Source organism: Lampris incognitus, chromosome 13 (assembly GCF_029633865.1).
Source record: "Lampris incognitus isolate fLamInc1 chromosome 13, fLamInc1.hap2, whole genome shotgun sequence".
NCBI classification, from domain to species: Eukaryota; Metazoa; Chordata; class Actinopteri; order Lampriformes; family Lampridae; genus Lampris; species Lampris incognitus.
Window position 1 is genome coordinate 50,048,844 of NC_079223.1, and position 23,456 is coordinate 50,072,299.

Consider the following 23,456-nt stretch of genomic DNA (forward strand, 5'->3'; position numbering starts at 1 on the left):
CTGCATTCACTGACCATCTCAAAGAAACATAATGTTTAATTACAGTCTGTAGTGATACACCCCGGTACTCTTTACCTTTTATCTGTACTGCTGTAGTACCTGACTATGTCATTTCTTGAAAACTGCTGTGAACCAAGTTATATTATATACCTATATATGTATATATATTGTGTGTGTGTGTGTGTGTGTGTGTGTGTGTGTGTGTGTGTGTGTGTGTGTGTGTGTGTGTACACGTATGTATATGTATATATATATACGTATATATATACATATAGGTGTGTGTGTGTGTGTGTGTGTGTGTGTGTGTGTGTGTGTGTATACCTATATATGTGTCTGCCAGCTGTTTTTTTCCTTTTTGTTGTAGTTTTTTGTCAGTTTTATTTTGTTTTATCTTGTTTGTGTGTCTTGAATATAAAACTGAAAATAAAATATAAAAAAAGCAGGCTGCATTACAGTAAAGTCAGACCAGTTTCTGAACTTATTACACTGTTTTACTGAAATTAACAATGAAAGTGTCTACCTGCTTGGTCACCATGTCCACTACTAGTACCCCTGCAACATCATCCTGTCATCCATATCCACTACTAGTCCCCCCATAACATCATCCTGTCATCCATATCCACTACTAGTCCCCCCATAACATCATCCTGTCATCCATATCCACTACTAGTCCCCCCATAACATCATCCTGTCATCCATATCCACTACTAGTCTCCCCATAACATCATCCTGTCATCCATATCCACTACTAGTCCCCCATAACCTCATCCTGTCATCCATATCCACTACTAGTCCCCCCATAACATCATCCTGTCATCCATATCCACTACTAGTCCCCCCATAACATCATCCTGTCATCCATATCCACTACTAGTCCCCCCATAACATCATCCTGTCATCCATATCCACTACTAGTCCCCCCCATAACATCATCCTGTCATCCATATCCACTACTAGTCCCCCATAACATCATCCTGTCATCCATATCCACTACTAGTCCCCCCATAACATCATCCTGTCATCCACATCCGCTCCTTGCGTATATGTTGTGATATCTGCGTATATGGTGTGATATCTGCATATATGGTGTGATATGTGGTGGTGTGTACATGGTCCAGCCCCTGTACCAGTGTGTGTTCTACTGTGTAGAACCTCATCATCTTTTATTACTGCCACGGGCACAAAGGACACATGAAGAGGCAGGAGGCTTGAATGCAGAGGGTTTATTGAGGTGTGTTCAGGGACACGGCTGGACCGGACTTGGCTGGTCCCTCCTGGCATGGAGGAACTGTTTGGACGGTGTTCTCCCTAACATTTCCCGTCCCACAGAAGTTGTAACTGTGACAAAGAAAAGAGAAAGAACAAGTGAGAGGGAGGGAGGAAGGGATGTGGGTGTGGGTTATAGTGGTTTTTATCATTTCGTAGTAGTTTTCATTTTTTGGAAATTTGTGGGGTGGTTGTACTCCTACTCTTGTCTAGTATGAGTACAATAACTCATACTTGGTTCATGATCTGGTCTTGTACTGTTACTGAGAAATTACTCCATGAAAATGAGAAATATGTGTGATGATAATTAGTAGCAGCGTGTTAGAGACAGTAGGTCATTTGATAATAAGTAGCAGCCTGTTAGAGACGGGCAGGTAGTTTGATAATAAGCAGCAGCGTGTTAGAGACGGGCAGGTAGTTTGAAGTATCAGTTCAAGTGTGGGTACTGTGAAATGACTGGTGCTAATGTTGTAATGGAGGTCACCACCGCGTTTCACTCAATACCATGAAAGTATCTGTGAAAAGTAGTCACAGCTTCCTGGTGGACAAGTGCACTCATGCTCAGTGTCTGTCTGAAAGGAAGTGGACTTAAGTGTGTTATTGAGTCCCACTTTAATTTCAGTGGGGACATTGTTCATTGACCTGTAATGAACCATGTCCCGCTGCACATGATGGTACCAGCTCGGTGCTGCACCAAGACGGGTACAAGTGGGTCTGCAGCCTGTACAGGTGGTGGTAGTGGGCGATGTTGGTTTTTATTAGTGTTCATGTTTCAGAAATGTAATGGCGTCACGGAGGTTATCGTGCTCGTGCTCTGGGTGGTCTACCACGAGCACAATCAGCCGTACTCGATTCGTGATCTGCTCTTGGTGCTATTAGTTTTGAGAAATAATTGAACAATTAAAAAAATGAGAAATACTTTCAATTAACTAAGAAAGTAAACATTTTTTTATTTATACTTTTATTGATATTTGTGCCTTTTGAGTTGACAGTGGGGACGTTTCCTCTCTTTGTTAACTGGTTTTTCATGAGCCGTGTGTTGATCCGGTACCTACCACCTCAGTGACGTTGAACCGACAGTCAGTGTGGTTTTATTTGGGCGGAAGCACATACAGGCGCCATGACTCCCTCTAGTGGCCCCGCTTCCACCAACTCCCCTCACCAGATCACACACGGGACTATCAGATTTCCTATGGTTGTGGATGTTTTCATTGTGGAGTTGCGGTGTGATTAAAAATAATGTGTAAAATAAAAATCAAATGAGTTTCTCTGTTTTTTCCAAGGATTCCCCTGTTGTTATATTCATGTCTTCCTTTCATTATTTGTATATCATTATCAATTATTATTATTATTGTTATTATTTTTATTAATTATTGTTATTAATTTATGTTTGTATTTTTTTATTGTTCCTTGGGTTCTGTTATTATCATCTAAACATTTGTTTCTTTGTTGTTGGAAATCATTTCAAAATATTAATAAAATATTAATGCAGATATTGCTGGAAAAAAAGAACAAGTGTAGTCCACTACTGATCAGTGGCAGTCAGATCATCAACAGACAACATATTTCTGTAGTTTCTTATATGATAGCGACATCAGGAGCAGAATTTTGACAAGAGACAGACAGACACACAGACCTGGACAATGACTTTACTGTGTTGTTTCTATGTATGTAAACGGTGTTATCTCGCTATAATATATATTACATCTAATCAAATCATTAATTTCACTTGTTTTGCAGTAATTCTTGCAGTAATTCCATGTATTCTGCATTGTTTCACTAGTGTGATCCATTTCCCCCTCGCGGAGCGGCTCTTGTTACGACTCGTCCATGTTACATCTGCCTGGCGTGGAAGATGGATTCCTCCTCTGAAGACTAACTGAAGGTTCTCCCGTGTTTTTGCTGCAGGGGTTTTGTGTGTGGAGTATTTCTTCATTTGAAGAAGGGTGTAAGGGTAGCGGGTGTCCTTCATTTTACGGAAGGTAATGCTATCTGTATAGCCCTCTATGACTGAACTGTGGTCTAAATACATTTGACATGAATGGAATACTACCTGAGTACCTGCATGTACTGCAATAAAAAAATACTTTACTTCTCACCCGGCATAGGAAGGTTCACACACATTAGTCTTTTACACATTTTTGATGACTTAAAGCAACAATCTGTAATTCAAATGTGAACCAAAGGGTCGCTGCACTACAGAAATACAAACCACAGGACAGGAAGCTGCTGTCACTCCCAAACTGATTGACCGGTCCCTTAATACAAGGACTACCTCTAAACGACAACTCCGTGTGAGTTTATCATGTCTTCTGATGCTGTAACAGCTTTGTTCACATCACTAATGGTAGTAAAGACTGCCGTAAAACAGACCCACATTTACAGGTAGCATTGGTTGAGAGACACAAAAGGCTTATTTTACATCCCTAATTCTGCGATAATGTGTGTAAATACACCTCCGTTTGATAGGGTCAAATACATCACAGACTGGGCCTTTAATAACCAGCAGTGGACATATATATATATATATATATATATATATAAGTTTATTATATATATATATGTTTAATTGTATTATATATGTTTTTAATTTTATTATATATATATATATAAAGACTTACATCTTTCCGCCTTTCCCCTGCTCCAGCTGGATGTGGGCTGCTCCATACTTGGGAAACATGGGGTTAATGATGTGGTTGTTCCAACGAAATTTCATTTCCGTCACCTCACCCACATTGGTCTCGGCATTGATGAACACATTGTAAACCGTTCCAGGGACCAGCGTACCCCTGCAGAGACGTGTCAAAGAATCAGAAAGAAAAAAACAGTTAAGTGGGAGTGTCCAGCAAAGGGAACGGTTGTGGTTGAGTAATTCCAGCAGTCCATTCAGCAGGTTCATGTCAGTCCGTTCCTGCACAGCGTGCTTCCCATGACACATGGAAACACATCTAGTAAGAGCCACAGAATAAAGTAAGAAACACAGAATAAAGTAAGACACACAGAATAAAGTAAGAGGAAGAGACAATAAAGTAAGAGACAGAATAAAGAGACAGAATAAATTAAGAGACACAGAATAAAGTAAAAGACACAGAATAAAATAAGAGACACAGAATAAATTAAGAGACAGAATAAAGAGACAGAATAAATTAAGAGACACAGAATAAAGTAAAAGACACAGAATAAAATAAGAGACACAGAATAAAGTAAGAAACATCTAGTAAGAAACAGAATAAAGTAAGAGACACAGAATAAAATAAGAGATGCAGAATAAAGTAAGAAACATCTAAGAATAAAGTAACAGACATCTAGTAAGAAACAGAAAAGTAAAACACAATAAAGTAAGAGACAGAATAAAGTAAGAGACACAGAATAAAGTAAGAGACAGAATAAAGTAAGAGACACAGAATAAAGTAAGAGACACAGAATAAAGTAAGAGACAGAATAACATAAGAGACAATAAAGTAAGAGACAGAATAACATAAGAGACAATAAAGTAAGAGACAGAATAAAGTAAGAGACACAGAACAAATTAAGAGACAGAATAAAATAAGAGACAGAATGAAGTAAGAAACATCTAGTAAGAATAAAGTAAGAGACAGAATAAAGAGACACAATAAAGTAAGAGACATCTAGTAAGAAACAGAAAAAAGTAAGACACAATAAAGTAAGAGACAGAATAAAGTAAGACACAGAATAAAGAGACAGAATAAAGTAAGAGATAGAATAAAGTAAAAGATAAAGTAAGAGACAGAATAAAGTAAGAAACATCTAGTAAGAAACAAGAAAGTAAGAGACACATAATAAAGTAAGAAATAGAAAAAAGTAAGAAACACAATGAAGTAAGAGACACAGAATAAAGTAAGAGACACAGAATAAAGTAAGAAACATCTAGTAAGAAACAGAATAAAGTAAGAAACATCTAGTAAGAAATAGAAGAAAGTAAGAGATACAGAATAAAGTAAGAGACAGAATAACGTAAGAGACAATAAAGTAAGAAACACAGAATAAAGTAAGAAACAGAATAAAGTAAGAGACACAGAATAAAGTAAGACACAGAATAAAGAGACACAGAATAAAGTAAGAGACATCTAGTAAGAAACGGAAAAAAGTAAGATACAATAAAGTAAGACACAGAATAAATTAAGAAACACAGAATAAAGCAAGAGACGCAGAATAAAGTAAGAGACAGAATAAAGTAAGAAACATCTAGTAAGAAACAGAATAAAGTAAGAAACATCTAGTAAGAAATAGAAGAAAGTAAGAGATACAGAATAAAGTAAGAGACACAGAATAAAGAGAGAATAAAGTAATAGACAGAATAAAGTCAGAAACATCTGGTAAGAAACAGAAAAAAGTAAGAAACACAAAGTAAGAGACAGAATAAAGTAAGAGACACAGACTAAGTAAGAGACACAGAATAAAGAGAGAATAAAGTAATAGACACAGAATAAAGTAAGAAACATCTAGTAAGAAACAGAAGAATGTAAGACACACAAAGTAAGAAACAAGAGAAAGTAAGACAGAATAAATTAAGAGACACAGAATAAAATAAGATACAGAATAAAGTAAGAAACATCTTGTAAGAAACACAATAAAGTAAGAAACAATAAAGTAAGAGACACGGAATAAAGTAAGAAACACCGAATAAAGTAAGAGACACAGAATAAAGTAAGAAGCAAGAAAGTAAGAGACAGAATAAAGTAAGAGACACAGAATAAAGCAAGAAACACAATAAAGTAAGAGACAGAATAACGTAAGAGACAAAGTAAGAAACACGGAATAAAGTAAGAGACACAGAATAAAGTAAGAAACACAGAATAAAGTAAAAGACACAGAGTAAAGTAAGAGACATAGAATAAAGTAAGAAACACGGAATAAAGTAAGAAACGGGGAATAAAGTAGGAACCACAGAATAAAGTAAGAGAGACATAATAAAGTAAGAAACACGGAATAAAACGAGACAGAATAAAGTAAGAGACACAGAATAAAGTAAGAAACATCTAGTAAGAAATAGAAGAAAGTAAGAGACACAGAATAAAGTAAGAAACACGGAATAAAGTAGGAACCACAGAATAAAGAAAGAGAATAAAGTAAGAGAGACATAATAAAGTAAGAAACACGGAATAAAACAAGAGACAGAATAAAGTAAGAGACACAATAAAGTAAGAAACATCTAGTAAGAAACAGAATAAAGTAAGAGACACAATAATGTAAGAGACACAGAATAAAGTAAGAGCAGAATAACATAAGAGACAAAATAAGAAACACAGAATAAAGTAAGAAACACATAATAAATTAAGAGACACAGAATCAAGTAAGACAGAATAAAGTAAGAGACAGAATAAAATAAGAGACACAAAATAAAGTAAGAAACAGAATAAAGTAAGACAATAAAGTAAGAAACACAGGATAAAGTAAGACACCGAATAAAGTAAGAAACATCTAGTAAGAAACAGAGTAAAGAGACACAGGATAAAGTAAGAGACACAGGAAAAAGTAAGAGACAGAATAAAGTAAGAAACACAGGATAAAGTAAGAGACACAGAATAAAGTAAGAAACATCTAGTAAGAAACAGAGTAAAGAGACGCAGAATAAAGTAAGAGACACAGAATAAAGTAAGACAGAATAAAGTAAGAAACATCTAGTAAGAAACAGAACAAAGTAAGAGACACAGGATAAAGCAATAGACATAGAATAAAGTAAGAGACAGAATAACGTAAGAGACAGAATAAAGTAAGAGACACAGAATAAAGTAAGACAGAATAAAGTAAGAGACACAGAATAAGGTAAGAAACATCTAGTAAGAGACACAATAAAGTAAGAGACAGGATAAAGTAAGAGACACAGAATAAAGTAAGAGACAGAATAAAGTAAGAGACAATAAATTAAGAGACACAGACTAAAGTAAGAGACACAAAATAAGAGACACAGAATAAAGTAAGAAACATCTAGTAAGAAACAGAATAAAGTAAGAGACACAGAATAAAGAGACAGGATAACGTAAGAGACACATAATAAAGTAAGAAACATCTAGTAAGAAACAGAAAAAAGTAAGAAACACAAAGTAAGAGACACAATAAAGTAAGAAACACAGAATAAAATAAGAGACAGAATAAAGTAAGACACAGAATAAAGTAAGAAACACGGAATAAAATAAGAGACAGAATAAAATAAGAGACACATTATAAAGTAAGAAACACAGAATAAAGTAAGAAACACAGAATAAAGTAAGAAACACAGAATAAAGTAAGAAGCAGAATAAAGTAAGAGACACAATAAAGTAAAAAACACAGAATAAAGTAACAAACAGAATAAAGTAACAAACAGAATAAAGTAAGAGACACAATAAAGTAAGAGACACAGAATGAAGTAAGAAACACATCTCGTAAGAAACACAGAATAAAGTAAGATCAGAATAAAGAAAGAAACACAGAATAAAGTAAGAAACAGAATAAAGTAAGAAAAACAGAATAAAGTAAGAAACACAGAATAAATTAAGAAACAGAATAAAGTAAGAAACACAGAATAAAGTAAGAAACACAGAATAAAGTAAGAACACAGAATAAAGTAAGAGACACGGAGTAAAGTAAGAAACACAGAGCTGCTGTATCTCTATTTTAGCTTTAAATAAATGTCCAAAGAAGGAATGTGACACATTACTAACACACTGTCAATCTGAAAAGCACACTTAACTACAAAAAAACTTTGGTAACACTTTCTATCAAGCGCGCATCTATAACGCCCTATAAGCATCTATAATGCCCTATAAGCATCTATAACACCTTATAAGCATTTATTGCATCTATAACACCCATACTTTCCTATAATGTGTATTACAATGACTAACAGCTGTGGCTGAAGACTGTGAAATAGCACTGAAGTGTCATTATGCATCTCTACAAAACTTCATCAAAACAAGTTGGCTATGATGCATTATGACATTTGACAGATAAACAGGCTAATGATGACATTCATAGCATAGATCCGTTTTAAATTGACATAATGTATCATAAAGGTGGTCATGAGGTGTTGTGAGGGCGTATACATGGTTATAGTGAATCTTACAATGACATAGCTACACTTATAGGGCGTTATAGAGGCTTATAGGGCATTATAGATACAAGCTTCATAGAAAGTGTTACCAAAACTTTTACTTGTGTTATCACATTTAAGACAAATCGAGCCTACTTTGGTTCGTTTTCTACTGATGTCGTCGTTCTAGTGTTAAAACGACCAAGGCGGTCATTTTTGGATTTTCCAAGTTTGATAACTTTGTTGGGGGGGGGGGGGGGATACAGACCTGGCGTACCCTGAATTCTCCTAAAACTGCATATATTTACATTAAAATTAGTTTTAGATCAATTGCACCAAAAAAAAATTTATGATAAGATCTACCTGAAACGACCATGAGCGGTCAAAATGACCGTCTCCTAATTTGCACGTGATCGTGCGCATCATGCCACTAGACTTGATGTGTGATGATGTCCAACATGTCTGGTTACAGACGCAGCATGACTCCCACCGAGGCGCTGCGGTATTCACAGGCGTTAGACAGCCGCCATTTTAAATTGTTTAAACATAGTATTAAAGTTGTTAAAATGTTGATTTTGGTGTCAGTTAGTTTTATAACAGACATACTAGTAGTGTATGTAATGCATTAATATCTCAACTGGGTATTTATCTTGACACAATATAGAGTTTAAACACCGCAGTGGTCATTTTGGTCGTTTTAGGTAGGAGTGAAATCCCGGTCGCGTGAACCAAATGAGTTGACCTACAAATGAGTTGACCTACAAATGAGTTGACCTACAAATGAGTTGACCTACAAGTGTAATGACAGTAAAGGTAACTTCCTCTGGGTAGAATCGGCTTCATTTTGCAGAAAAACAAATGACTAGTGAGCATTACAGCACCACGGATGCATGTTAGTCCTAAACGTCTTCATGCCACGACCCGTGTGTGTAGACCCCTGCATGCAGGCCCCAGCAAATATGTTGTGCAGTAAAATAAGCAGTAACTTCTCATTTCCTGTCAAAAAGTGAGAAAAGTGACAGCCCTCTCAACATGGCTCGTCAACACAGTATTCTCTATTTCTGTCTTCAGTCATGTCCCACTTGTAATCATTTGAAATAGATGCGGCATATCAAACTTAAACTTTATTTTAATCATAATTTGGGAATACAATTAATCCATTGCATCGTTTGCATGAAGAAGTATAGTATAATCAACGTTTTCTCTCCTTTCTCATTTTATTTCAATAAAAAAACAGATACCTGATCACAAAGAAAATAAATGTGCCTTTTTTCTCTCTTTTTTTTTAACTCTTGTCTCCAGACAAAATGGGTTTATTGTTGAGATCTCCTGGAACCACCTGGCACCTTGCTGCGACCGACTTGTGGGTCCCGACCCATAGTTTGAAAACCACTGTTAGTCTGTGAATTGCTTTCTGCCTCTGAACATGCTGCTGCTGACTGGCTGTCTCGTCAGCAGAAAGCCTCTCCTCAAGCTGTCATTGACATGAGGTGTAAGGGGTGTCTGCAGCCCATACCAACTGCTGTGGCCAGTTCCTGGCAAAGTCAGGGACCGTTATGGCCATGTTAGCACCAAACCCTGCATTTGGCTGTACGCAGCGCACATTTCTATGGGAGTGTGCATTAAGAAAAAAGATCTGTATGCCCTCCAGGGTAGATGAGTCGATTCACATTCAGACCGAAGCTGTTGTGTGATCCTCTTACTTACACGTGCACCTTATACTCCTCGGTGGTTTGCTTGCGTGCAGTCAGCGCCACATATATTGTGCCCAGGTTCGGCCACCAGGGACCATCCAAGGTTACCTCTGCTCTGTAGCTGTAACCTAGAAATGGACCATGAAGATCTATTATTTCACCACACCTGTCACTGCAGGTCTCTGACATCCTACCAAGGACACAACCTATTCCATGACAGATACCCAGGCTCACACATCAACACATCCAGCTTTCTGCACAAACACAAACTTGTAGTGGCTCTTTGCATTCAGCAAGGAAGTGGAGGTGATATCTTGGAGCCAGGTTTTGTTCTAGACAAATGAATCGGCACAGATCGAAGTCGAAGGGTTGTACTTACGACCAAAGGGCTTTGAACTGCCTGTGTGGAGGAAGAACTTGGTTGCGTTGACATACATGGAGGTGAACTTGTCACTATCATGTCCCATCAGAGGACATGTGTTATCTGCACAGGGGAAACACTTTTCCTGCCAAGAAAGGGACAAAGTTGAGAGCTGAGGCAGTTGCATTCAGAGAATAAGTTCGCTGGTTTCTGCGTCCGTGTTTTGCTTGTTGAAGCTTGCCAACGCTTGCTTTCTTGTGTGTATTTCGTGCCGTTATTCATACAACCTGTCCATATTGATTTGCACTTGCATCAACAACATGGCACATAAATATATTCTAGTCCAATGTACTTCTGCACAGAACAGAGCATTTATTTGCATATATGTTGCACATGGGCATACACATGCACGCTGCACTTTGTATGTGACTGTTCAAAGATCAACGTGGGCGATTTTGGACTTTTTGTATTATTTAGATTGTATTTCTTTATTTCCTTTTTATTTTGTACTATCAGATTTCCTCATTCGTAGGTCTTTTCTTGCTTTGCTATGACTTGCACAGTGGTTGGAGAATGCCAGCTGGCATTTAACTACAGTGCTGGACTAGTATAACTTTTATACGTATATGACAAATAAACTTTGAACTTGACCTTGGTATGCTTAACTCGAGCTGTGTCGCGGTGAAAAAACCATTAAACAGTGTTGCTGGAGTGAAGCTTCAGTGTTGCTGACTCCAGGCTCCACTTGGACTCGAACATCAGTAATTTAATTTGGACTTTTGACTCACTTCACTTCTTAGAGACTTGAACTTGACTTAATTACCATACATCTTTGTAGTGTTACCTTAAATCTGCATGTGATCATCTGAATGGTTGGCAGTATACATGACAGGTTAGCTCGTGAAAATTGTAATGATACATTTCAATAATAATAATAATAGTAATGATGATGATAATAATAATAATAAATAAATAAATAAATAATGATAATAATAACAATAAACGATAATAATAATAATAGTAATGATGATGATAATAATAATAAATAAATAATAATAACAATAAATGATAATAATAATAACAATAAATGATAATAATAAATAAATTATAATAATAATAATGATAATAAATAAATAAATTATAATAATAAATGAATTTTAATAATAAATAAAGCAGTGATAAGATGATATAGCATCAATAAGCATGCACTGCCTGGGAACATTGATATTAGTACTCAAGTTGGTGTTTAGATGATTTGACCAAAACCCATCCAACTTAAAAAAAAAAAAATTTTAATCACCGTAAATGTGACAGTTTATGATTTATTAATGTAATGTTTAACTTGCGCTGGCATGTGTTACTCCCAACTCGAGCTGGTCACTTGGGTTTGGACTCGGGGTCTTGGGATTTGAGATTCCAATTGGACACACAGCACAAAAGGACAGCTTTATCTTGTTTTAAGTCTCATTGTGATTATTTCATGATATTGCCAGTAAAATGTTCTTATCTCACCTGCAAATATTGCTCGTTTCAAGATAATGTACGTTTTTCTTTTTTCTTTTTTTAATTTGGAATCACATGTTAACAGCATTTTTACATAATCCTCTTTAGTTAGATGCTTTCATAAAGCATTTCACAGAGTAATTATAGAACACAACAGCAGAACATGGGGTGTTTTCCCACTGGAGATAAAAGAAAAAATAAAAAGTACAAAAATCATAGGACATACCAACCGTTTACATAAACACATTTAAACAAAAATACGTTTTTCATGATAACAGGACCTGTTTCATGACCTTTACTTTAAAAAAGAAAAAAATAAGAAATCTTGCTTTATAAGATTTGTTCTCCTGTTCATCAAACGTTGCTTAACAAATCGTACACCCATGCAACAAGCACACGTTCCTGAGAGGGGCGATAGGATGAGCTGTCAGGGCAGCAGCATGTTCCCCAGCAGTATCTTCAGATGAGCATCATGACGCTTATAGCCAGATAAAATCACTTGGTGAGCGCGCCATTTTTTACAGTGCGTGACCTTTGGGACTCAGAGCCGAACACCCAGGACCTGCTGGGTCTGGACTTGGACTCAGCTAGAACCCATAATTGGATACCATTGACAGCAAACTGTGAACGTCCGTACGAACACTGCCATGTCTACCACCCCGGAAAACGCTGCCCTCGCCCTGCTTTCCCTGGCTGACTGTGTGGATGGCCTTCGGTGTTGCCCCCGGGGCCTTTTCAGTACATAAAAGCCCGGTTTCCTTTAATGCAGCATGCATATCAGAATGCACTGCCGCATGGTGTGTGGATCAGGAGAGCTGAACAAATCCTGCAGATCAAACTGAACAGTGTCAGATGATCAGTGAAACACCAACCTCCTTCATTCTCAAACACAACGGGGGTTTGACCCCGCAGGCCTGCTGTGGTACATGTCATCAAGATGCCTATTCCGCTCCAGCTTATGGATTTTTATGTATTACACAATACGTTAAATAGCAGTTGAATGTTTCAAGTTGCAAAAAGGGTCTTACATTTCACTACTCGGGTCTTCAGCACGTTTTACCGCCTTCGTCTTCCAGAAGAGCCGCGGGCCTTTCCAACGCCACCATCTTACCAAAGGGACAATGCCTCTGAATTTCCAAGCACATCCCAAAGATAAAGAAGGAAGTTCTCAAAGGCTGCCCCCCACCTGCCCCCCGGAGGATGTCCACATACTTAAAGTCTCTTCAGTTGCCACCTTATAAATATGTAGGTGGGAATGGCGCCAGTTTTACGGTGCTTTAACATGCTGGGAATGGCTGAGTTTACGGCTGTAAGCCGGCGGCCACAGGAATAACACGGGAGAGCGTTTATGGGGTGAAAAACATGGGGGTGTCATTGTCAACCCTTCATAGGGGAAAACGTCACGTGAGGTCACGCCCGTCGCTCCCTGGGCCCCATTGGATTGGGACACAGGGATAAACTATCATTAACGCCAACAGCTGCAGACACAACCGTCCCGCCCCCTCCAATAGAAGACAACAGAGAAGGCCTGTCCATGCACCCCCCCCCCTCACCGCCACAACAAATCCAATCTCACCGAATCAACTTCTGAAACTAAAGGAACGGGTCACAGCCATATCGGTGTCATACGCAGTGACAGGTGGCGACCGCCATACGCACGCTGCTGTGCCAGTCGTGGCCTCCGTGCCGCCATCTTCTTCTGTACCAGCCCTTTCTCCAAATCTCCTCTTTCATTCTATGGCTGTGAGTCATTCGTTCAACAGATGACAAAACCATCGCTTAACGTGTCTCTCTTTACTCCCTTTTTTGGTAGAACTTCGCAATAAGACATGTTTAAGGGTTGCTAAGGGGGTCACTATCCATCAGTGATTAATAACTACCATCATAAAGCAGTAATATGATGTTATAGCACATTAGTAAAAAGACTTTTCTGGAGCTCCAGGTTGGGAGCCCACATTTTGTCAGTCTGTGTCTCAAGAGACATTCTCTCGGAAACCACGTGACTGACGAGGACTGGCGATTCACGTTCGCAGTAGGCACTGTGCAAATAACGACTTGACAATGTCATACAAAACATATGCAAAATAAAATGTTTGCTTAATCGTGACGCCAGCTAAGATTGGTTGAGTTTAGGGTTAAGGTTAGGTTGTGGTTAGTGGTTTAGCTATCTTTGTCTGATTGAGTGGTTTCTAAGGGAGTGTCTGTCTCCATGTGTTGGTTCCCAACCTGGCACCCCAAAAAGTAATGTTTTAATGCATTATGACATCTTATTGTTCGTTTATAACACCTTAAAATGAGTAATTAACATTGATAAGGTAATTACTTAGTGGTTAGTATAAAGTATATTTCATTGCAAAGAGCTTTTGTTTTTGTTGCTTGTTTGTTTGTTTGTTTTTACTGCAGGCAATGGACTTACATTTGCAAAGCTGTCACTGTCAGAGCAGGGGTATCCTAAAAAGCCATACGGTTTGTTGATGCTCTCGCTGTAATACTGGTGGGCCCTCACATGGTTGCATGGATCAAAATTCTTCTTTGTACCTGGTATACAAAATAGGTTGGGGACGGGGCAAAGGAGAGGGAGGGTAAAGGAAGAATGACGTGAGAGGAAGGAAAGAGTTTGGTAGGAAGAAAAAATAAAGAAATATGAGTTTAGATGGCAGTTCTGAATATCACAACAGCTAAGCAGCTCACTAAAACGGTTGACACTCTGAACCCATCAAATCGCGGCCCACTGAAAAGAGCTGGCCATTTTATATGTGTATGTATATGTAAAATAAAAAATCTCCCTCTCATCCTTTTTCGGGTGGTGTGTGTCTTCCTCAAGCTCGGGTCCACTACCAGAGGCCTGGGAGTTTGAGGGTTCTGTGCAGTATCTTAGCTGTTCCTAGGACCACACTTCTGAACAGAGAACTCAGATGTTGTTCGTGGAATCTAATGCAGCCACTCTCCCAGTTTGGGGGTCACACCCCTAGCACCCCTATTACCACTGGGACTACTGTGGATTTCAACTTCCACATCTGATCTAGTCCTTCCCCCAAGCTCTGGTATTTCTCTAGCTTCTTATGCTCTTTCTTCCTGATGTTGCTGTCGCTCAGGATTACTAAATCGATCACTACTGCTGTCTTCTGTTCCTTGTCAACCACCACAATGTCTGGTTGGTTAGCCAGCACCTGCTTGTCAGTCTGGAACTCCCACAGGATCTTAGCTCTGTCGTTCTCAACCAACTTTGGCGGTGTCTCCCATTTGGACTTAGGGACTTCCGGTCTGTATTCAGTACAGATATTCAGAATCAGAAACACTTTCTCATTTCATTTCATGCACTTGCGCACATCAAATGAAACAAAACTGTACATGATCCCAGCCACTTGGCCATGCCTTTCAGTATATGCTTTCACAGCTAGCATTTTACACCATGCTACTGAGTGCTGGACTGTCTCTGGGGTGTCTTTGCACAGCCTGCATCTTGGGTCTTGTCTGGTGTGGTAGACCGCTGCCTCAACTGATCCGGTCCTGAGTGCCTGTTCTTGTGCTGCTATGATCAGAGCCTCTGTGCTGTCCTTCAGTCCAGCCTTTTCTAGCCACTGGTAGGATTTCTTGATATCAGCTACATTTTCTGTCGATGGTACATCCTATGGACGGGCTTGATCTTCCATGATACCTCCTCTTCTTCTTCCTCCACGCTCTATCTTATGCTGCCCGAGGTATTCACTCAGCAGTTCATCCTGGGGGCCCTCTTTCTTTCTGATGTACTCATGGATTTTCTTTGTTTCATCCTGGATAGTGGCCCCTGACGCTCAGTAACCCTCAGCCCCCATCGTTTCACTTATCGTAGAAGTCTCAGGCTACTGGACTTGAGGTGAAACCCTCTGTGCATTGTGAGAAGTTTCCGTGTCCTGATATCTGTGGCCTTTGTCTCCTGGAGAGCTGGCGTCTGATCGGCTGAGGGAGCCTGGTCTGCTGCATCCTGTGGGCTCAAGGACCACAGCCCTGCCTGGAGCTGTGCCCGAAAGGAAACACCGAGCATGGTCTGGCAGCATGTGGAAGTGGGGCAGGCTAAGCTAACTGCTAGTCCATGCAGACCAGCAGTTCCGACAGTCATCCTGGCTGGCGTTCATTCTCTGGACAGTGGAATTTTTTGGATTGTATTACACTGAATGCACTGTGTTGTTAACTGTTTGTGTGTTGTTGTTGTTTTTTGTTTTTGTTTTTTTGCTTTGTTCTCTATGTTTTTGTATGTTTTGGTGGTGTCATTTTTGGTAGTCTGCATATGTTTTTATCTTTTGTGTTGCACTGCTGTGGGCTGGGTGAAACAGAATTTCGTTTCTTTTGTGTACTCAAGTGCATAATAGAAATGACAATAAATTGTTCTTATTCTTGTTCTTGTTGTTCATATTATTCCAGCTGGGTATTTATTTGGTGACTGGTAAGGCATATGTGTTGATGGCTTGGATCTTATTTTTCCCATTGAGCTGGCTCTTCAGGACCTGCCCCAGTCTCTGGAAGTATTTAGCTGTAGCTGACCACCTTGCTGCTTCCTCATGGTTTCCATTTGCCTGTGGAATACCCAGGTACTTGTAGCTGTCCCGTATGTCTGTTATCCTGCCATCTGGTAATTCAACCCCTTCAATGCAAACCATCTTTCCTCTTTCTGCCACACCATTTGACTGCACTTGTCCAGTCCAAATGACATCCCAGTGTCGTTGCTGTAGATCCTGGTGAGGTGGATCAGCAAGTCAATGTCTCACTCATTCCTGGCATACAGCTCGATGTCATCCATATAGGAGGTGGATGACGGTAACTCAATTTCTGAACCTGTATCCATATCCACTCTTTGTGATGATCTGACTGAGGGGGTTCAGGCCTATGGAGAACAGCAGTGGCGATAGTGCATCACCTTGGTATATGCCACATTTGATGGTTACCTGTGTGGTTGTCTTTGAGTTGGCCTCTAATGTTGTTTTCAACTGTTGCACTGAGTTCTTGATGAAGGCTATTAGTGTCCTGTTGGCTTTGTATAGTGCCAAGTAGTCCGGTAACCAGGTGTGGGGCATTGAATCATGGACTTTCTTGTAGTCAATTCAGGCTGTGCTCATGTTGGTCTGTCTGGTCTTAAGAGTCTTGGGTGATTGCTCTATCAACCAGTAGCTAATGCTTTGACCCTCTGGTGTTGTTCCCAATTCCTTTCTTAGTTTCTTTCATGTATTGACTCATGTGCCTGTTCAGCTTAGCTGCTATGATGCCTGACAGGATCTTCCATGTTGTAGAGAGGCAGGTTATCGGCCAGTAGTTTGAAGGTGTTTGTACCCTTGTGGGGATCCTTCATGATCAGTATTGTTCTCCCCTGTGTTAGCCAGTCAGGGTGAGACCTGACATTAGCAACTGGTTCATTTGTGTTTCCAGGTGTTCATGAAGTGTCGTTAGCTTCTTAAACCTGTAATAATGATAATAATAATAATAATAATAATCTACTATAATAAACTTTATTTATTTATATATCGCACCTTTCTACACAACGTTACAAGGTGCCAGTAGGTGTGAATCATGTCAGGGCCTGGTGCAGTCCAGCTCTTCATGTTTGAGACTCACCAAATGGATGTCGGCCACTATGATAACTTGCTCTTGTTCTGAGATATTGCTGTGATCTGCTCTTAGGCTCACCAGCCACTGGACATTGGTGTTGTGTGATGCCTCCTTTTCCCATATATCCTTCCAGTATCACTCCATCTCTGCTCTGGGTGGGTCTGATGTTTTTCCCTTGTTACTCTGCAGCTGGGAGTACACTTTGGATGGTTCTTTGGGGAGCAGCCCCTTTACTTTTTGGCTCCTGCTTCTCTAGTGTATCTCTTCAGCCTGGCAGCCAGAGCTGTGAGCCTTTATTTGGCAGTTTCCAGGGCCTCACTTACTGACAGCTTGCTGTACTTCTTCAACCTGGGCATGTCTTTCATCACACGTTTCTGGACCTCTGTTAACTGGCTAACATCTGTCTGTGCTGCTTTGATCTTGGCTTCTAGCCTTCTCTTCCATGGAGGGGACTGTTGATGACCTGTGATCTTAATCCTGTACATCCTGGCATCTCCAGCATTACGGTTGCAGTGGCATATACACGCTCATTCATCTCTGTTATGGTGGTAATTGAGATGTTGCATAGGTCTGCATTCACATCTGCCAGTAGGCTTGTGATGGTACTTTGTCACTGAGTCATGGAAGCCATGCATGAGGGTTGACTATCTTAATATAAAGCTCGTGACAACAAATTCCCTCAAAATAATAAAGAATCCAATCTATTATCTATATTATCTATCCATCCATCTATCCATTATCTAAACTGCTTATCCTGCTCTCAGGATCATGGGGATGCTGGAGCCTATCCCAGCAGTCATTGGGCGGCAGGCGGAGAGACACCCTGGACAGGCTGCCAGACCATCACAGGGTTTTTGTCCATTTTCTGTCTATTCAATATACCTATTTTCTAGCTATTTATGTAGTTCTCTTTATCCATCTATCTATACATCTTTCTATCTATTCATCGTTACAATCTATTTAGATATCTGGCAAATCCAAAAGTAAAAACAGATAAAAAATGGGTCATGTCAAATCGGGGGTTGATGAAGTGAGAAGAGAGACAACCAGAAAGAAACCCCTGTGGAGAAGTAGAAAGAGCACCAAGCCCTCCAAGATTTCCAGCTATGTAGCACTGGCTCCTGCCCCCTGCCTTATCTATAAGATCAAATGGGAGCAGATTCAGCTGTGCCACCAACCAACCCCACCACACTCCCGGTTTCCAGGCACAGCACCCATGCTGACATTTCAGCCCTAATACCCAGTGGCACATTTCAGAGGAAGGCCTTCATCGGCCATTTTAGAAAATATTTGTTCATATAGGAGCAACTGAAATAGCTCTGAGGTTTCTTGTATTTCCACTGGAACCAGTCAAGCATTACATGTGCTATTGTGCATTCTAGGATACTTGGTGAATATGGAGGTATGTCAGTCAGTAATACTACTACTACTAGTAGTACTTTCAGCTGCTCCCGTTAGGGGTCGCCACAACGGATCATCCGTTTCCATCTCTTCCTGTCCTCTGCATCTTCCTCTGTCTCACCAGCCACCTGCATGTCCTCCCTCACCACATCCATAAACCTCCTCTTTGGCCTTCCTCTTTTCCTCTTCCCTGGCAGCTCCATATTCAGCATCCTTCTCCCAATATACCCAGCATCTCTCCTCCACACATGTCCAAACCATCTCAATCTTGTCTCTCTTGCTTTGTCTCCAAACCGTCCAACCTGAGCTGTCCCTCTAATATAAGAATGATAATAATAATAATAATAGTTTACATTTATATAGTGCTTTTTCTAGACACCCAAAGTGCTTCACATTGAAGGGGGAAACTCACCTCAACCACCACCAAAGTGTAGCACCACTATATACTCATTCCTAATCCTGACCTTCTTCATTACTCCCAGTGAAATTCTTATCATCTTCAACTCTGCCACCTCCAGCTCCTCCTCCTGTCTTTTCATCAGTGCCACTGTCTCCAAACCATACAACATAGCTGGTCTCACAACCATCTTGTAAACCTTCCCTTTAACTCTTGCTTGTGCCCTTCTGTCACAAATCACTCCTGACACTCTCCTCCACTCACTCCTCCCTGCCTGCACTCTCTTCCTCACCTCTCTTCTGCACTCCCCATTACTTTGGACAGTTGACACCAAGTATTTAAACTCATACTCCTTCACCACCTCCACTCCTTGCATCCTCACCATTCCACTGTCCTCCCTCTCATTGACGCATAGGTATTCCGTCTTGCTCCTACTGACTTTCATTCCTTTTCTCTCCAGTGCATACCTCCACCTCTCCAGACTCTCCTCCACCTGCACCCTACTCTTGCTACAGATCACAATGTCATCCGCAAACATCATAGTCCACGGAGACTCCTGCCTGATCTCGTCCATCAACCTGTCCATCACCATTGCAAACAAGAAAGGGCTCAGAGCCGATCCTTGATGTAATCCCACCTCCAACTTGAACCCATCTGTCATTCCAACCGCACACGTCACCACTGTCACACTGCCCTCATACATAGTATCCTGCACCACTCCTACATACTTCTCTGCAACTCCCGACTTCCTCATACAACACCACACCTCCTCTTTCTCGCTAATCATCACCTCTCCTCTTAACCTACAGTGGCTTGCAAAAGTATTCATACCCCTTGAACTTTTCCACATTTTGTCACGTTTCGAGCACAAACATAAATATATTTTATTGGAATTTTATGTGAAAGACCAACACAAAGTGGCACACAATTGTGAAGTGCAAAGAAAATTATACATGATTTGAATTTTTTTTTACAAATAAAAAACTGAAAAGTGCGGTGTGCAAAAGTATTCAGCCCCCCCGAGTCAATACTTTGTGGAACCGCCTTTTGCTGCAATTCCAGCTGCAAGTCTTTTGGGGTATGTCTCTACCAGCTCTGCACATCTAGAGACTGACAGTTTTGCCCATTCTTCTTTGCAAAACAGCTCAAGCTCAGTCAAAGTAGATGGAGAGCGTTTGTGAACGGCAGTTTTCAGATCTTGCCACAGATTCTCAATTGGATTTAGGTCTGGACTTTGACTGGGCCATTCTAACACATGAATATGTTTTGGTTTAAACCAGTCCATTGTAGCCCGGGCTTTATGTTTAGGGTCGTTGTCCTGCTGGAAGGTGAACCTCCGCCCCAGTCTCAAGTCTTTTGCAGACTCCAACAGGTTTTCTTCCAAGATTGCCCTGTATTTGGCTCCATTCATCTTCCCATCAGCTCTGACCATCTTCCCTGTCCCTGCTGAAGAGAAGCACCCCCAGAGCATGATGCTGCCACCACCATGTTTGACAGTGGGGATGGTGGTGTGTTCAGAGTGATGTGCAGTGCTAGTTTTCCGCCACACGTAGCGTTTTGCATTTAGGCCAAAAAGTTGAATTTTGGTCTCATCTGACCAGAGCACCTTCTTCCACATGTTTGCTGTGTCCCCCACATGGCTTCTGGCAAACTGCAAACGGGACTTCTTATGGTTTTCTTTTAACAATGGCTTTCTTCTTGCCACTCTTCCATAAAGGCCAGATTTGTGCAGTGCACGACCAACAGTTGTCCTGTGGACAGATTCCTCCACCTGAGCTGTGGATCTCTGCAGTTCGTCCAGAGTCACCACGGGCCTCTTGGCTGCATCGCTGATCAGTGCTCTCCTTGTTCGGCCTGTAAGTTTAGGTGGACGGCCGTGTCTTGGTAGGTTTGCAGTTGTGCCATACTCTTTCCATTTCCGGATGATGGATTGAACAGTGCTCCGTGAGATGTTCAAAGCTTGGGAAATCTTTTTATAGCCTAACCCTGCTTTAAACTTCTCCACAACTTTATCCCTGACCTGTCTGGTGTGTTCCTTGGACTTCATGATGCTGTTTGCTCCCCAATATTCTCTTAACAAACCTCTGAGGCCGTCACAGAACAGCTGTATTTGTACTGAGATTAGATTACACACAGGTTGACTCTGTTTAGTCATTAGGTCAACATTCGATCATTCAGCAATCATCAGGCAACTTCTGAAGGCAATTGGTTGCACTCAGAGAAAAGGGGGCTGAATACTTTTGCACGCCGCACTTTTCAGTTTTTTATTTGTAAAAAATGTTTTAAATCATGTATAATTTTCTTTGTACTTCACAATTGTGTGCCACTATGTGTTGGTCTTTCACGTAAAATTCCAATAAAATATATTTATGTTTGTGGTCGTAACGTGACAAAATGTGGAAAAGTTCAAGGGGTGTGAATACTTTTGCAAGCCACTGTATGTTACTCCAAAATCTCTGTGCTTTTCAGCATTAATGGTGCCATCACAGATGTGTAAGTTGCCTTTGCCAAGGGCACTAGCACAACCCCATACCATGACAGACCCTGGCTTTTGGACTTGTAGCTGGTAACAGTCTGGATGGACCTTTTCTTCTTTGGCACAGGGCATCCATGCATTTCTTCCAAAAAAAGACCTGAAATACTGGTTTCGTCTGACCACAGCACACGTTTCCACTGTGTGACGGTCCAGTCCCGATGCCTCCGAGCCACAGTTAACACAAGGCTTCCTTTTGGCCCAGGGAAGTTTTAACTGGCATTTGTGGATGTAACTCCATATTGTGCTTGACAAAGGATTGCCAAAGTAATCCTGAGTACGTGTAGTTATATCGCTTACCGCTGAATGACAGTGGGCCGGCTGAGGCCCTTTACGCACTGGAATTCCTCCAGGTTCCTTGAATTTTTTGATATGTTATGCACCATGGAGGGTGAAATATCCAAATCCCTTCCCATCGTTCTTTGAGGAACATTGCTTTTAAACATTTCAATCGTTTTCTCATGCATTTGTTGGCAACCTTGCGATCCTCAGCCTGTCTTTGCTCCTAAAGGACAAGGCCTTTCCTGGATGCTGCTTTTGCACCAAATTATAATTACAATCACCTACTGACATCACCTTTTTCAAATCACATCATTATTTCATTATATTACCTCATTACTAGCCCTAAATGCCCCTGCCCCAACTTTTTTTGGAATGTGTCACAGGTCTGAATGGCAGGAATGGATCTATATTTACAAATGAAATGAAGCTGATCGGACAAAACATTAAATATCTTGTTTTCATGCTTTCTGTGATGAAATACAAGTCAAAGTAAATTTAGAAATATTTTTTTTATTTTTCTTGCATTTTCCATACCATCCCAACTTTTTCCGAGTTGGGTCTGTAGTTTAAAAACCCCACTGCCATCTCTCCTAAACACCTCTATGCCTCCACAGGTGTGTCATCAGGACCAACTGCCTTTCCACTCTTCATCCTCTTCATAGCTGCCCTCACTTCCTCCCTGCTAATCCACCTCACTCCTGATTCGCTATTCCCTACATCATCCAACCTTCTCTCCCTCTCATTTTCTTCATTCATCAGCCCCTCAAAGTACTCCTTCCACCTTCTCAGTACACTCTCCTCGCTTGTCAGCACATTTCCATCTCTATCCTTGATCGCCCTAACCTGCTGCACATCCTTCTCAGCTCGGTCCCTCTGTCTAGCCAATCGGTACAAGTCCTTTTCTCCTTCCTTAGTGTCTAACCTATCATACAACTCACCATACGCCTTTTCCTTTGCCACCTCTCTCTTCACTTCACGCTGCATCTCCTTGTACTCCTGTCTACTTTCTTCATCTCTCTGACTATCCCACTTCCCTTTCACCAACCTCTTCCTCTGTATAACTTGCTGTACTTCCTCATTCCACCACCAAGTGTCCTTGTCTTCCTTCCTCTGTCCTGATGACACACCAAGTACCTTCCTAGCTGTCTCCCTCACTATTTCTGCAGTGGTTGCCCAGCCATCCGGCAACTCTTCACTACCACCCAGTGCCTGTCTTACCTCCTGCCTGAACTCCACACAACAGTTTTCCTTCTTGTACGTCACCCTGTGTTCCTCCCTCTTCTTGAAATATGTATTCACCACAGCCATTTCCATCCTTTTCACAAAATCCACCACCATCTGTCCTTCCACATTTCTCTCCTTGACTCCATACCTACCCATCACCTCCTCATCACCTCTGTTCCCCT

At 40.6% G+C, this 23,456-nt stretch overlaps 1 protein-coding gene across 1 annotated transcript in view; it reads right to left on the reverse strand.

Annotated features, from left to right (window-relative positions):
* Positions 1–1,208: 1,208 nt before the first annotated feature.
* Positions 1,209–23,456, reverse strand: part of LOC130122949 (inactive pancreatic lipase-related protein 1-like) — a 38,137-nt gene continuing 15,889 nt past the window's right edge. The window contains exons 9-13 of the mRNA XM_056292031.1: positions 14,274–14,395; positions 10,373–10,499; positions 10,007–10,121; positions 3,888–4,055; positions 1,209–1,338 (exon numbers count right to left, since the gene is read on the reverse strand). Of these exons, the coding sequence (XP_056148006.1) occupies positions 1,224–1,338; positions 3,888–4,055; positions 10,007–10,121; positions 10,373–10,499; positions 14,274–14,395 (647 nt within the window). The 3' untranslated portion in view covers positions 1,209–1,223. The remainder of the gene's footprint in view (positions 1,339–3,887; positions 4,056–10,006; positions 10,122–10,372; positions 10,500–14,273; positions 14,396–23,456) is intronic.